The sequence below is a fragment of the Centropristis striata genome, chromosome 21 (genome assembly GCF_030273125.1).
Source record: "Centropristis striata isolate RG_2023a ecotype Rhode Island chromosome 21, C.striata_1.0, whole genome shotgun sequence".
In the NCBI taxonomy this organism is placed as follows: domain Eukaryota; kingdom Metazoa; phylum Chordata; class Actinopteri; order Perciformes; family Serranidae; genus Centropristis; species Centropristis striata.
In genome coordinates, this window is record NC_081537.1 from 31,645,627 (window position 1) to 31,660,659 (window position 15,033).

The 15,033-nt window shown below is 38.5% G+C and overlaps 1 protein-coding gene across 3 annotated transcripts in view; it reads right to left on the bottom strand.

Moving 5' to 3' along the window:
- Positions 1-15,033, bottom strand: part of pemt (phosphatidylethanolamine N-methyltransferase) — a 139,877-nt gene that overhangs the window by 5,871 nt on the left and 118,973 nt on the right. For all 3 annotated transcript variants that reach the window (XR_009389374.1, XM_059324128.1, XM_059324129.1), the window contains exon 6: positions 2,666-2,740. Coding sequence is in view for 2 of the 3 variants with exons in the window: in XM_059324128.1 (XP_059180111.1) it covers positions 2,666-2,740 (75 nt within the window). In the remaining variant the exon portion in view is untranslated. The remainder of the gene's footprint in view (positions 1-2,665; positions 2,741-15,033) is intronic.

Consider the following 15,033-nt stretch of genomic DNA (forward strand, 5'->3'; position numbering starts at 1 on the left):
ATTCAACTTTGACCTGTTGGTGGCGCTAGAGCTCTTGAGCTAGAGTTGATACATAGTATCACCACTTGAACCCAAGTAATGGGTGGTCTGCTGTTACATTATTACAATATTGGGGAATTATTACATTATCAGGACTGAAATGAAGGCTAACCTGATTATGTAATAACCTCCCATTAATGGAACCTGGTCTCACAGAAATCCGTGAAATAGCCACGGATTTCGCTTAACTCAAAATCCGTGGGATAATCACGGAATCGCTCAAATTTCCGTGAAACTGACACGGATTTCGCTACAATGCAAGTTGATGACAGTCATATCCCGTGGCTATTCCATGGATATTTGTTCCTATTGGTTTGTTCGAAGTCACGTGACTTTCGGCGGTCAGAACAAAAAACATGGCGGACAGTTCTCTCATTTTTAGTGAAAAAATCAATATTTTGACTTAGTTTCTGCATAAAAATGGATTTTGATCACATTTGTAGCGAGAAATATATGTTTTATTTTCTAAATATTCACTCAGTGAATGTACATAATCACTTTGTATGTTGGAATAGCCACGGGATATGACTGTCATTAACTTGCATTGTAGCGAAATCCGTGTCAGTTTCACGGAAATTTGAGCGAATCCGTGGCTATTTCACGGATTTCTGTGAGACCAGGTTGCCAAACGAACAATACACACCTTGCACAAGTGACCTACATTGCATTCAAATTGTTGATTTTGGACGAAACTGGCAAACTGGCATCCCCGATTGTTGCACACATGACTCACAGGCTGTTACGCTGCTATGTGACTGGTTCCTCAGACATGCAATGCAAAGGACCGATGCACAGACACACACAAACACACACCTGTTCACCTGCTCTCAAGATGAGAGGGCGTCTCACACACACACACACACACACACACACAGACACACACACAGACACACGCAGAAGGCTGGATGAGTGAGCATAGCAGCTGCTTCCATGCTGAGCTCTGCCTCATTTGTGACTGGCTTGTGCAGTCACAGCATGGTGGTGTATTTATGTGTGTTTGTGTCTGTGTGTATTTCTGCATGTGTGTCTGTGCGCACGGATGTCCAGAAGTAGGTCGCTCATAACAGTTCTTTTAGTCTTGTCTAATTCTCGTCCATTATCAACATAAACGAGCGAGAGCAGTCAACAAGCTCTTAATGTGAAAAAAAAGATGTGTCCTCTTCTTTTATTTGTTTAATCCTTGTTCTTTTGACCATCACAGCCTTTTGCAGAACTATGGAGATGACATTTGAGATGAAAACACAACAGAGGAGGGTTTGTGTGTGTGTGTGTGTGTGTGTGTGTGTGTGTGGTTGTGGATGTGTAGTCAGTGGTGGTGGCATAATCCGCAAAAATCAGGGTTTTGTTTCTTTTTATCTTTGTCAATTCTGTATTTTATTGCACTTTTATGTGAAGCACTTTGGTGCGGCTCAGCCGTCTGTAAATGAGCTATATAAATAAATTTGACCTTGACTTTAACGAGCCCCTAAGTATGTAAAACAAACTTATCGGGTCAGGTGAGGTCCCTATATGCCTGTCTATGAACTGTTGTTTCCACAGAAACAATTAGTGGATGAGTTATCAATTTACAATAAAGTCATCGACACAGAACATGTATCCACGGTAGTGTTTGAATCTTGTTACTCAGTTTAAATGGATGGAAAATAATCCAATAGGCACTGTGTGTATGTGTGTCATATGTAATCTTTACCCCCTCTTTACATTAAACTACACCAGTAAGCAGTCTGTTGAAACAGCCACTACAGGATCTGACCCTGTGGTGCTGGCAGCTAAAAATACACTCAAATGACACTGAAGTCTGTCTATTCAAAGGGACAGGAAATAAGGCTACAATGATTCCAACCCCTATAATCACACAGAAGCTACACAGGTCCAAATCTTGCCGTAACTTGTTGCTTCCTGTCATTTCAATGATGTGGTGCGTTCGGCAACACATTGGTTGTTAGGGGGACTACTGTGTGGCAGCAGTTTTGCTAACTCTTTTAATATTCTAGTACATTTCTTGCCTTTTCCATTATGCTCAGAATAAATGTGTTGCTTGTAGCTCTTTGGAAATAAAGTTGCTTAATCTAGAGAAAAATAAGCCAAGTGTCAACACTATGCAGCAGTGTAAACACAGCTTTGGGGCTATTATCTGATCCTGGAGCAGCACCATCACTGAATGTATAGGTGAGGTATTTGGACCTGGCAACACTTGAGTCCTGGGTTGAGTCTTGGTTGCAACCATGTAAGAGTATCCGTGAAGACCACTAGTTTTTGGGAAAACAAACAAACAAAAGAGGAACTGACGAGGCTGTTATACCCCCTTGCTGCTTCAACTTACAAAATCTGGAGTTCCACAGGGAAGCGTTTTTGGTCTCCTGCTGTTTTGAGTGCATGTTTATAATTTGGACCTTCTTGTGCTGAAATTCTAAATAACCTAAAGAGACAAATGGTCAGAGACAACTTTGTATTCACTTTACTCCTCACATGGTGTCATATGAATCCATGACAACGCCTAACTCTGGCCTGAATGGACCGATTCCCTCAGTGTATATTGAGTTGCATTCCCGCCTGTAGACAGGTGATTAACCAAATCCATTTTATTGACAGATGTGGACAGGCCCTGAGATAATGAAAGACTTACCCTTCAAATCTTATCGCCACCTTGTAAGACACAGCTACTATGGCAGTCAGGACAAGACCAACGGGGCTGGCACCACTAAAGACAGAGAGGGAGAGAAACAGAATGAAACAGATGGGTTGGGTTATATATGTTGTGTTTAATGCAATATGCAGTGGATGTGAACCACTTCTCAGTGGAAAACCCTTTTCAGTTCAGTCAATCTGTCTCAGTGTGAAATGATTGGGAGCAAGAGAGGTCAAGAAATACATTGGGTGTAAATAAAGGTAATGATTTTTAGTGTGGCACTGATTCTTAAAGGAACACTCCACCGTTTTTTCATATTAAAACATGTTATTCGGTCAAGTAAGACGAGTTGATACAGACCTATTGCATCTCAATGCGTGCACTCAATCGCCCTGGCGCGCGGCGCCACTTGGCTAGCACTTAGCTTAGCCCAGTTCATTCATTAGGATCCAAACAGATGGACAGTTAGAAGCGACCAAACTCCTCCACGTTTTCCCTATTTAAATACAGCTACACGAGTAGTTAAACGACCAAGTATGGCGACACAAAATAAAACGTGGAGCTTTTCTAAGCGGATAAAAAGGATAACTATAATGTATGGCGGAATAGCACTTGGGAGCACTTTGACTCGGCGCAGTTATTATTATAACTATAATGTAATAATATCATCACTCCTGAAAAATCTTCTCCCCTCAGGAGTGATGATATTACTGCGCCTACTGCGTTTAACTACTCGTGTAGCTGTATTTAAATAGGGAAATCGTGGAGGAGTTTGGTCGCTTCTAACTGTCCATCTGTTTGGATCCTAATGAATGAACTGGGCTAAGCTAAGTGCTAGCCAAGTGGCGCCGCGCGCCAGGGCGATTGAGTGCACGCATTGAGACGCAAGAGGTCTGTATCAACTCGTCTTACTTGACCGAATAACATGTTTTAATATGAAAAAACGGTGGAGTGTTCCTTTAAACACAAACAAAAAATAACTTAAGAACTATTTTTTTCATAATATAGTTATTAAATTCAGAGCAAGAGACTGGACCACATGGGTCATCTGTACAGCAGTTTATTTCAACCCATATTTATGTTTCTAGGCCGTCTAGTGGTGATAGTAATCATGAAGGACGCCAAGGCAGAAGTGATGTTATGGAGTCTTAAAGCACAGACATGAAGTATAAAGAATGACAAGGTCCACTTTGGGTGGGTGGGTCATAAATACAGGACTTTAACCAAAGTGATCGGCATTTGTGTTAAAATGATTAACAATCCTATTTTAAGTTAGGTAACTTAACTTCGATGCACCATAATTTATGCTACCATTGTAACTACCTCACTGCTGTGCATTTATTTTACTTTTTAATTTCTTTTTTAGCAGCTAACCCTGTACGTTTTTTTGCCCTAACCTTAGGGAAGTAGTTGTGTTACCTAAACCTTACAAAACTGCCATACCACAAATTTAATGACATGCTTAAACCAGTGACTATTACTGCAGACTTTCACCCAGCAGAATGAGGTTCGTGTCACGTGTGAAAACAAAAGTAAACCATTTTTTAACGTTATTACGGTATTTCCTCAATTTAAAGCCGGCCCCTATTAATGACCGGCCTCATTTAGTAACCGGGTGTAAAAACAATTTTTAGTAAATAAAAGCCGGCCTCTTTTATAAGCTGGGTGTCTTACCGGTGTTATGTCAAAGTCTGTTCCCCTGTCGATATGTGTCCCCCTTACCTTACCCTGCACCAACCTGACCCCTGACCCCAACCAGTCCTCCTTTAAGTTGTTAACATGAGCCCAAGTTTACCTGAACCCCAAACAGTTCTCTCTACAAGGCCTAACCTTAAACTGAAATCCTAACTCCAACCGCGGAGGTGATGCTACGGAGAACACCGTTCAGGAAACATCATTTGACGGGGAACAGATTTCAACACAACACCTGTATTTTGTTTGTTTACATTCGAGTACTTCCAATATGGCCGACATCCGGGTAACTGGCTACAATGCGCTGTGTAAAACACTCAATAAAAGAAAATTAGACCGGCACTTTTTAAATAAAAGCCTCCTTCAAATAATAGCCTGCCCCTATTATTAGCCGGGTCCCAAACTGATTTTTTATTAATAGAAGCCCTGGCTACTATTTGAGGAAATAAGGTATATAACTTCAATTGTTTACGTAACTACCATGGCTCAAGTCTCCTTCGTAACTACTTCACTTCCAGCATTTTCATACATTTATTTAGTCTTTAAACTTTTTGCCCTAAACCTACAGTACAGGCCAAAAGTTTGGACACACCTTCTCATTCAATGCATTTCCTTTATTTTCATGACTATTTACATTGTAAATTCATCAAAACTATTAATGAACACATGTGGAATTATGTACTTAACAAAAAGTGTGAAATAACTGAAAACATGTCTTATATTCTAGTAAGCAAAGGGTTGTTACTTTGAGGAATCTAAAATACAAGACATGTTTTCAGTTATTTCACACTTTTTTTGTTAAGTACATAATTCCATATGTGTTCATTCATAGTTTTGATGCCTTCAGTGAGAATCTACAATGTCAATAGTCATGAAAATAAAGAAAACGCATTGTCCAAACTTTTGGCCTGTACTGTATCTCAGTGGTTTTGTAGCCTAAATTCACTATTTTTAGAACGCTCCACTGTACTGTGAGCTGCTTTTGACAAATGCTCATTTGTGTCATTATGGGTGGTATGACCAACAATCTATACTGTCATTTAGGTTAGAGATCGTGTTGCAAAGACTTGTTGATCGCCTACCACCGGTGAGGGCACTAATCCAATGAAGTCAGGTACATTTTAAGAAAATAAATAATTTTAAAATGACCCTATGAAAGAACATTTTTTAAACTGAGTTTCAATAATGTTTCACTCTGTACTTCAACCACGTAGAGAAACATAAACACACACACAACACACTGACCTACATATGCCTGATCAGAAAGTGGCCCACTGACACAGATTTATTTTATCAAGGAAGGAGAAAAAACCCCATTATGAATCATGTTGGAACACTTTCAATCACCGATGGACATAATGAACAAAAAACATAGGAGTGCTGGACTAAAAGTCCTCTCATTTGGAGTAGAAGTGTGACTAACAGAAAGCTTTTATCTCAAGTAAGTGTCGATTCACGCTGCATATTCAATATATACACCACATGTGGTCTGGACTGCCAGATGTGTAACCTCAATAAATTATTACAAAAGAATCAATTCAGTTCAATATCTCTTGATACTGTCATTACATTTAATTGACAGCTTTTTAAATCAGATTTTTTTTAAAGAGAAGCATAATCTCAACAATGAGACCAGATCAATTTGCCTTGATGATGAGGCTTATAAAACTGTCCACCCTGACCTACTTATGCAGGCAGTAATGGAAGCACCAGGACACAGAGAAACCAGGTAAATGCAGGGCTATTGAAGGCCAGTGAGAGAAATACATAAAGGCATCACCACAAAGGATAATAAACAAACTCTAACTTTCTTCTTATAATTCTTCGTAAATATCTTTTAGTAACTTGAGGGAACTGATTGAGTTGGGAGGCAGTTCTTTGGACAACCAGTTCTTTGGACAACATGGTCTCACAGAAATCCGTGAAATAGCCACGGATTTCGCTTAACTCAAAATCCGTGGAATAGCCAGGGAATCGCTCAAATTTCCGTGAAACTGACACGGATTTCGCTACAATGCAAGTTAATGACAGTCATATTTTTCTGGCGAGATCTTCACCACAAAGTGATTATGTACATTCACTGAGTGAAGATTTAGAAAATAAAACATATATTTCTCGCTAGAAATGTGATCAAAATCCATTTTTATGCAGAAACTAAGTCCTTGACTAAGACCTTGAAAGTCACGTGACTTGGAACAAACCAGTAGGAAAAAATATCCATGGAATAGCCACGGGATATGACTGTCATTAACTTGCATTGTAGCGAAATCCGTGTCAGTTTCACGGAAATTTGAGAGATTCCGTGGCTATTCCACGGATTTTGAGTTAAGCGAAATCTGTGGCTATTTCACGGATTTCTGTGAGACCAGGTTGCTTTCTCCCTTGAGAACTTTTAACCAGGTCAAGGCCCCATTCACACGAGGACGGTCTGAACAGAAGACGCAAAAGTGGCGTCTTGTCTTCACTTTTTATTCCTCGTTTAGACGAGCGTTTTCGGGAGGAAATCTGCTGCATACGGTGACGCAAAAGTGTGTGAAATGTGATTGTATGCAGCCAGGCGGCATCACTTAAAGCCATAAGAGCATCTTTGGGCATGCAGAAGTTTTCACGCCACACATTTTCATCAGCTACTCCTTCCACAAAGTTCTCCACCATCACTAGATCTCCCAGGTCTCGTTCACAGCCGTCTGGCTCCTCCCACCAATCGCTGCATCCAGAATGTGATGGAGGTAATTCCAGATCCTTCTCTGTTCACTAATACTATCTGTACATATCCTGGACATTTGGTGGAAAGACTCCTGTAAGTTTATTAGAGCTGCCAGAGCAGCTTGAAGGTCCCACCATGGAAATAATCCCACGTTTGTTTATTTCCTGTCCTGGAGCATGTATGTGACGTAAACACATACGTGACGTGAGCAGATCAGATCAGAGTTTTGTGTCTTGTCAGTGTAGACGACACGCTACGGAGGAGAGGATTACACTTTTACACTTTGGAGGGTGGTTTCAGATTTTTGCGTCTTTAAGCCCCAAAAACGCCATCACCGTCTAAACGAAAGGCACTTCACATAAAATATTTTGTCGTTTTTACCCGCGAGCGTCCTCGTGAAAACGGGGCCCGAGTCATGTGAAGTGATGGAAGGTTTGACATTAGGGCTGGGCGATATGGACCAAAAGTCATATCCTGATATATTTAGGCTGAATATCAATATACGATATATTGTGTGTGGACTTCACGCTGACTCAAACTTGCGTACAGATTTGATCGTGCACTCCGCTCATGGTGAAATTGATAAATGCCGAGCCTTGGGTAGAAATGACCGTACGTCCTCTTGGTAAATAAAGGGCCATTGGGAGCTGGGAGCAGTATTTTATTTCTGACATCAAACCAGACTTTTAATTTTTGGTGTTTGTTAATCCCTGAAACATTGAAGGGATTTACATTCGGCAACTTTTTACCTTTTACCCCAATAGACCCCTTTTCTGTTGGCACCAAGGTTATTATAGTTAACGAAAACTAACTGAAATTATAGTTAAAATGTCCTTCGTTTTCACTGTGTGCAAGTGAAAGTCTTCAATTCAACCATGATATTACAAATCACTTTTTTTGTTGCGCAGAATACATGTAGGGGAAACACTGCATAATCCTTTTTGGTTGATATGAAATGTGTTTATTTAGCTCAACTAAACAGCTGCTGGTTAGTGAACATGCAGGAACACATGGTGAATATGTTACTGAGACTGGGATGTCTACACTAGAACCAACATTCAAATGGAACTGTAAGAGTTAATAACTTTATTGGGGCTGAGATGATAAATCAAAGGAAATAAAGGCAAAATTTATTATGACATCTTTGAATCTGGCACCCAACACATAGCCCATTACAAAAAACACTAAAACTAATAAAAACTAAACTAAAACGAGCAAACTCACTCTAAAAACTAACTAAAACTAACTGAGTTTGAAAACAAAAAATCACAACGAAATTAAAACTAAAACTAATGAAAAATCCAAAACTATCATAACCTTGGTTGGCACATGACATCATCTTGTAGGCGGGATGTGCTGCTCTGAATACATTAAGCAACACTTTTCCACAGGTAACTGTGCTGGAAAGTATCCATTGGGTTATTCATCATTTTAGGGATGTTCCCTTGTCTAATTCTGGACATTCATGTGAATTAGAGTTTTATGTCCCTTTCAGTCTGTATGTTGACGGCGGGAAGATGGGAAACAAAATAGTGGAGCTTCGTAACACCTCTCTCTCGTGACTTTAGGTTTCCGTGTCAGGTCATAACAACCGTCATTACAATCCGTTCACGGCTTACGTTAACTTCAAATGTGACACACAAACTGGCGAGCTGAGACCATGATGAGTCAGCAGACCTTATGTGTTCAGCTCAATTTACCACTGACCCATTTCACAAACTGTCATAATTACAAATTACAAAACCAAAACTGGTCAGCCCATCATGTGACTTGCTTGTTCCAAGTTTAATTTCCCTCTGAGCTATAACTGGAGCACGTGTTGTCTTTTCTTCTTGATTTTGTCAGCTTGGGGATAAAAAAAAGTCGAGCATTTACTTATTTTAGTTTCTTTGGTTATGCTGTTTGAAGTTTCCCTGCTTCATGATTCATTAAATGATCCCAGGAGAGAACAGCTGTCTGCAGGTCCAAGTTAATGAGCATCTCAGTAAATGAACGCAGCTATTGGAAGTGTTATATTCATTTCCATTCTGTCCATCCGTCCAGTTTGCACATGCCTGTTAATTTATCAGTCTGCAGTTTGTTTCTGAATCTGAAGTCTATGCACATGACTATGCAACACGTGTGTTTCCTATGTGCTGAGTGAATGAGTCACATGTTGGCCGTGTGGAGAACCAAGTATTTGGAGAGGACATTGAGCAGATGGGGACAAACAAAAAATAAAAAAATAAATATTCTTTTCTCAATTATAATCTCAAAGATGCATTTTTTTAATAAAAAGGACAAATAAAAGAACCAGTAGAAGATCTAGGGGCTGAGTGAAAAGTATAGTTTTGACACATCAAGGGCACAATCTTTGTCGTTTTGGTGAAAAATTGCAGCTTTTTTTATCCGAATTATGTAATTTGTGTAGATCTGATGATCTTTAAATTCAAATTTAAAAGAGAAGGCCAATCGATAAAAGTGAGTTTTTAAAAGAGATTTAAAAGAGGGCTTGCAAAAGAGCCACTGTTGGCAGAAAAAAAGGGGAAAAATGTTGGAATGGAGCCACAAAACTTATTTCAAGCCTTACAATGATGATGAAACAGCCTGCTAAGTCTAAACTAGCCTTCCAGCTTCACTAATAGGTCATAATGAGCATTTATTGATGTGATATTGGCAGAATGCAGTGAGAACCAAAGTGCAAATGAGAGGCTTCACACTTCATCAATATCTCAGCAGATTTTGAATCAAAAGCGAGCCAAGCTAGGGACAGTTAAAACTAGACTTGAAGTTGGCAAAATGTAGAGGTGATGTTTTAATGCCATATATAAGCTTTACATTTTTACAATTGAAGAATGCAAATTCCTGCAGGTCTACACCAATGTTTAAGATAAAGACTTTATTTCGTATAAATATTTTGGTGACAGCCACATGGAGCCACTGGCTTCCACTTTGAGTAGCTGGCGTGAAAACTTCCACATGCCCAAAGCTCTTCTGGCTTTAAGTGATGCCGCCTGGCATGATACCCAATCATATTAAACACAATTTACGTCACCATATGCAGCAGATTTCCTCCTGAAAACGCTCGTCTAGAACAGGAAACAAACAAATCCTCCAGTCTATCAAGCTTTAATGAATGATATAATGAAACATTTGCAGTTAGAAAAAATAAAATTCACCCTGAGAGGTAAGATAGATACCTTCTACACAATATGGCAGCCATTTATGGATTATTATACTAAATATAACCCAGTGAAAAATTAACAAATGTAAATTTTGGAAAACCTGACATGCTCCGAGTTGTATTATTAATATTTAAATCTATTTTATTTGTGAACCTTATTTTTGTTTTGATATTTGATTTGATTCCACCTGTTTTTTTGGGTTTTTTTTGTGTTTTTTTTAAAATTGCTTTTATTTTTCTACTATCATTCTGCTCTTTCGTGTTGATTTTAAGCATAAATTAATATGTACATTCTTTATTTTTGTATGTGAACAAAAGAAAAAAACCCAATAAAGAGAAGTTTGAAAATGCTCGTCTAAACGCGGAATAAAAAGTGAAGACGAGACGCCACTTTTGCGTCTTCTGTTCAGACCGTCATCATGTAAACGTAGCCTTATTTTTTTTTAAACTGCCCAAAGAAAAGAAATAACGAAGCAAATTAGTTTAAAAAAATACAAGCAGTATTGTGGCTCACCGCCATTAAAGAACAACAATTTAAGTGCACAAGTGTACTAGAACCATTCGAGGCAATATAACACCTGATAGTGTAATGATCAAATGTCTGCCCTTTGCTCTAAAAATGAAAAAAATATTCATAAAGTGACAGCACAAATACCAAAAATGAGAGGTTTTACCTCATTTATTTTAACTGCAACACAAGCGTCCTTTTTGTGGTCAACATACAGAGTCAGGATTTCAAGTGAGATGAACTGCTTTTATTTCTGTTTTGCTCTGACTGATTTTTAATGAGTCTTTTGTTTACATTGTTAAACTGTTCACAATTGCTAATATTCTTCTTAAATTGATAATCTCTAATAAGTTACATAAACTTGTTGTAAATCCCTCACTTGTTACTTTTTATCATGTCATTTTACTTGTTTATTTGTCTCCAGCACCGAGGACAGCCTCTTGTCATCAAGTCTAGTGAGCTCTTTCTGTTATCAGTGATTTAAACAACAGGGAAAGGCTGTCAACCTATATATATATTCTACTTTTTGATATAATTAAAAGCCCGCCCAACTCTTGGAAACCAGCCCAAAGCCGTATTTTGCCCGCACAATACAAGTGAAACCACACTGCAAAAAAGGTGTTTAGTCTAAAAACCAGATAAAAACACTAAATCTGTGGGAAATGATCTTGCTGCATGGACAGAAAATTTCACTTGACAAAATGTTTTGCTGTCATTGCAGCAAGATCATTTCAAGTCAAGTCAAAGTTTATTTATAGAGCACATTTAAAAACAACCTCACTTGACCAAAGTGCTGTACAGTTATTAAAATAGAATAAATCATACACAAATAGGTATAAATAAAAAGAATGAAAACAATAAAATACTAAAATCAACAAACAAAGAGTTACAGTAGTCTAGGCATGACGTGATGAATGTGTGGATGACTCGCTCAAAATCAGTTGTGGGGAGATAAGTCTTCACTTTCCCTCAGATTTAGTGTTTTTTCGTCACACCTTGTTTGCAGTGCAGACTGATTGTGTGGGGAACCGCCCAATTTGGCAACACTGCCCCCAGGTTGAGCACTTTCCCACAACAAGCTCTACAAATTAAATTTATGATGAAAACCAGAAAGATAACCACACATGGCAGCATCCAGCTGCAGGCTGGCCCTTTAACCATCCAGTCTGGCCTCTGATTGCCCCGTTATCAATACAATGCAGCGTTATGTTAATGAATCTTGGGGCGAACGGCTACAGTCAGTGTGTAATGTTATTTAAATCCATTCCAATACAGGTCACTGTATTATTAGATTGGACCTTAGGCCTTAACAGGAATCTTTCTCTCCATCGTCGAGTGAATATGTGTCAGGGGGGCATCTGAAAATATAGACACCAATACTATTGTTAATTCAGTCAGCTGCATTAGGCCCTGTAGAACCTGATAATGTAATACATTTTCCCGATAATGTAATAAAAATCGGCACTTGAGTCCATTGAAAATGTAATAAAACCTGATAATGTAATAACTTCCCGATAATGTAATAAAGTGCATTTCCCAAAAATGTAATACACTTTTTACCAATAATGTAATAAAGTATAACACCAAGCACCTTTAGATTTCAAGAAGCTGTTGAATGCATTTGTGTGTCGTCATGGATACCTCGTTGGTGAAAAACGGATGAACGGGTCAAAAGTGAATAAACATTCAACTTTGACCTGTTGGTGGCGCTAGAGCTCTGGAGCTAGAGTTGATACACAGTATCACCACTTGAACCCAAGTAATGGGTGGTCTGCTGTTACATTATTACTATATACCAGTGTGAGCCACCGGGACGCCCTGATTGGCCTTCTCTTAATTTCCTTTTATCATTGTTCTATGATTACCTTGTTGTGATTGGTGATTTTTTTTTTAATTTTACATTTTTTAAAAGTTTTTTAATGTAATTTCTTCTTGTTGTTTTATTTTGTTGTTGTCAGTAAATTGTATTTGATATGTTTTATTTCTGTTGTACAGCACATTGTAACTTGTTTTTGAAAGGTGCTATCTAAATAAAGTTATTATTATTATTATTATTATAAAGATTGCAGGCCCCTGGTGTAGACGGACACGCTACGGCGGAGCGTATTCAAGTTTTCCACTCTGGAGGCTGGTTTCAGATTTTTGCGTTTTTAAGCCGCAAAAACGTTGTCACCGTCTAAACAAAAGGCACTTCCCATAAAATATTTTGTTGATTTTTACCCTGAGTTTGGTGGGTTTTGAGCACATATTGGGCTGGAAAACATCAGACCAATCTGGGAACACTACCACTAGCTGGGGGCACACACACACACACACACACCCTTGTACTTTTGTCTTTGTGAGGACCCTTGATTGATATAATGCAGGGGTGTCAAACTCTGGCCCGCGGGCCAAATTTGGCCCGCAGTGTAATTTTATTTGGCCCGCGAGGCAATACCAAATTATTATATTATTATTGAACTATAAAAGCTGACCCGCCGGTATTATACGGCGCATTTACCGCTAATACTAGATTTATTATTGTTATTTTATTTTTAAATGTATTAACCTGTTGAAAAACTTTATTTTGATATTTAAATCAGAAGGATGCAAATAGAAAAGAGGCATACGATTTTTATTTAATTTTTACTTAATAAATGAATGACATTGATGTGTTTTTTACTTGAAATTTGATTTTGCATGTCTGCACTATTTAGTTATATATTGTATGTTTATAAGCGTTGCTGGTTCCATATTTAATGTTAAAGCAAAACATGTTTGGTAGATATTAAAAGGTTTATTTGTTCAATGTTGGCCCGTGATTTTATTCAAGTTTAAAATTTTGGCCCATTGTGTATTTGAGTTTGACACCCCTGATATAACGTCTCCACCATCACAACTAAATGCCATACCCTAACCCTAACATAAACCTAATTGTAACCTTAAATCTAAAGTCTTAACCCTGAAACACACCTTTAAAGAAATGACTGGCCAAAATTTCCTCACTTTCCAAAAATGTCCTTAGTCTGTCGTTAAAGACGTACGGTCCTCCTTATGTAGGAAGTACAAGTACACATACACACACACTTACAGAAAATGCTAATGTATAATAATGTAATATATAATAACAAACTGATGGGTGACATCTTCTTATAGTACATACTCTGTAAACAAAACACCTCTAAGTCGGCATCTGGCATGAGGCCAAAGTAGCCTGTATAACTGCCTTATAGTAACCAGAGATGATATCAATGTCTTTCTTATTGACTGTAATCCTGTCATCTTCAATATAATTTGCAGTGCTTACTGCATAGATAGGCTTTTGTTCCCGGACTTAAAGGCATTTCTTCCCCCAAGATAATGAGCACCATGCCACTTTGTTGGGTATAAACTCAGAGAACAAAAGTCCTTTTCTTTCCTGTTTCGCCACAAGCTTTGGGTTCCTGCTGGATAAATATCTCAAAACCTGACATGGCTGATAAACTTTAGCTTTGATCGTTTGCTTACGTATTTCCCAGCCTGATTAAAGCCGTATTTAAAGATCATGTGTCATGTTTAGCAGCACATTTCAACTGGGGCTTGAATCTTGTATCATCGACTCAAAAAGTAATGGGAATACCCTTTGAATAAATGAGCCCCAGAGGGAGTGGATAACATTCTCTCTGGTCTAACATACAGCTGGAAGATAACTGTAATTGTATGAAAGTGCCGACATGTAGGTTTAAATATATGTGAGAAAAGCTTTTCACTGAGTGAGTTTTAATGACATGAGCAATCCACTGAGCAGCAGTTCTGCAATTACCAGACCTATGACTCAGAATAAATGGAGTGTTAAGACTGCATTCACATGGAATCAGACAGTAGACAGCAGTCATTTTAATGGACGAGAGTGGCAGAGTTAGATGAGGCCGGCTAAGAATACAACAGTAACGGTAGACGGTGCAGTCCATAGGTAAAATGTTTTAACGGATGTCACGGAACTCTTTCACACAAGTAGAAAACATGGGCATTCTGGATTATTAATCTCTTATTTTCTGAATATTTACATAAAAATAATAGACACAGAGTTATTTTAATCAGTATATTTATTGTCTAAGGCCCCGTTCACACGAGGACGCTCGCGGGTAAAAACGTCAAAATATTTTATCGGAAGTGCCTTTCGTTTAGACGGTGACGGCGTTTTTGGGGGCTTAAAGACGCAAAAATCTGAAACCACTTTCCAAAGTGGAAAAGTGTAATCCTCTCCTCTGTAGCGTGTCGTCTACACTGACAAGACACAAAACTCTGATCTGATCTGCTCACGTCACGTATGTGTT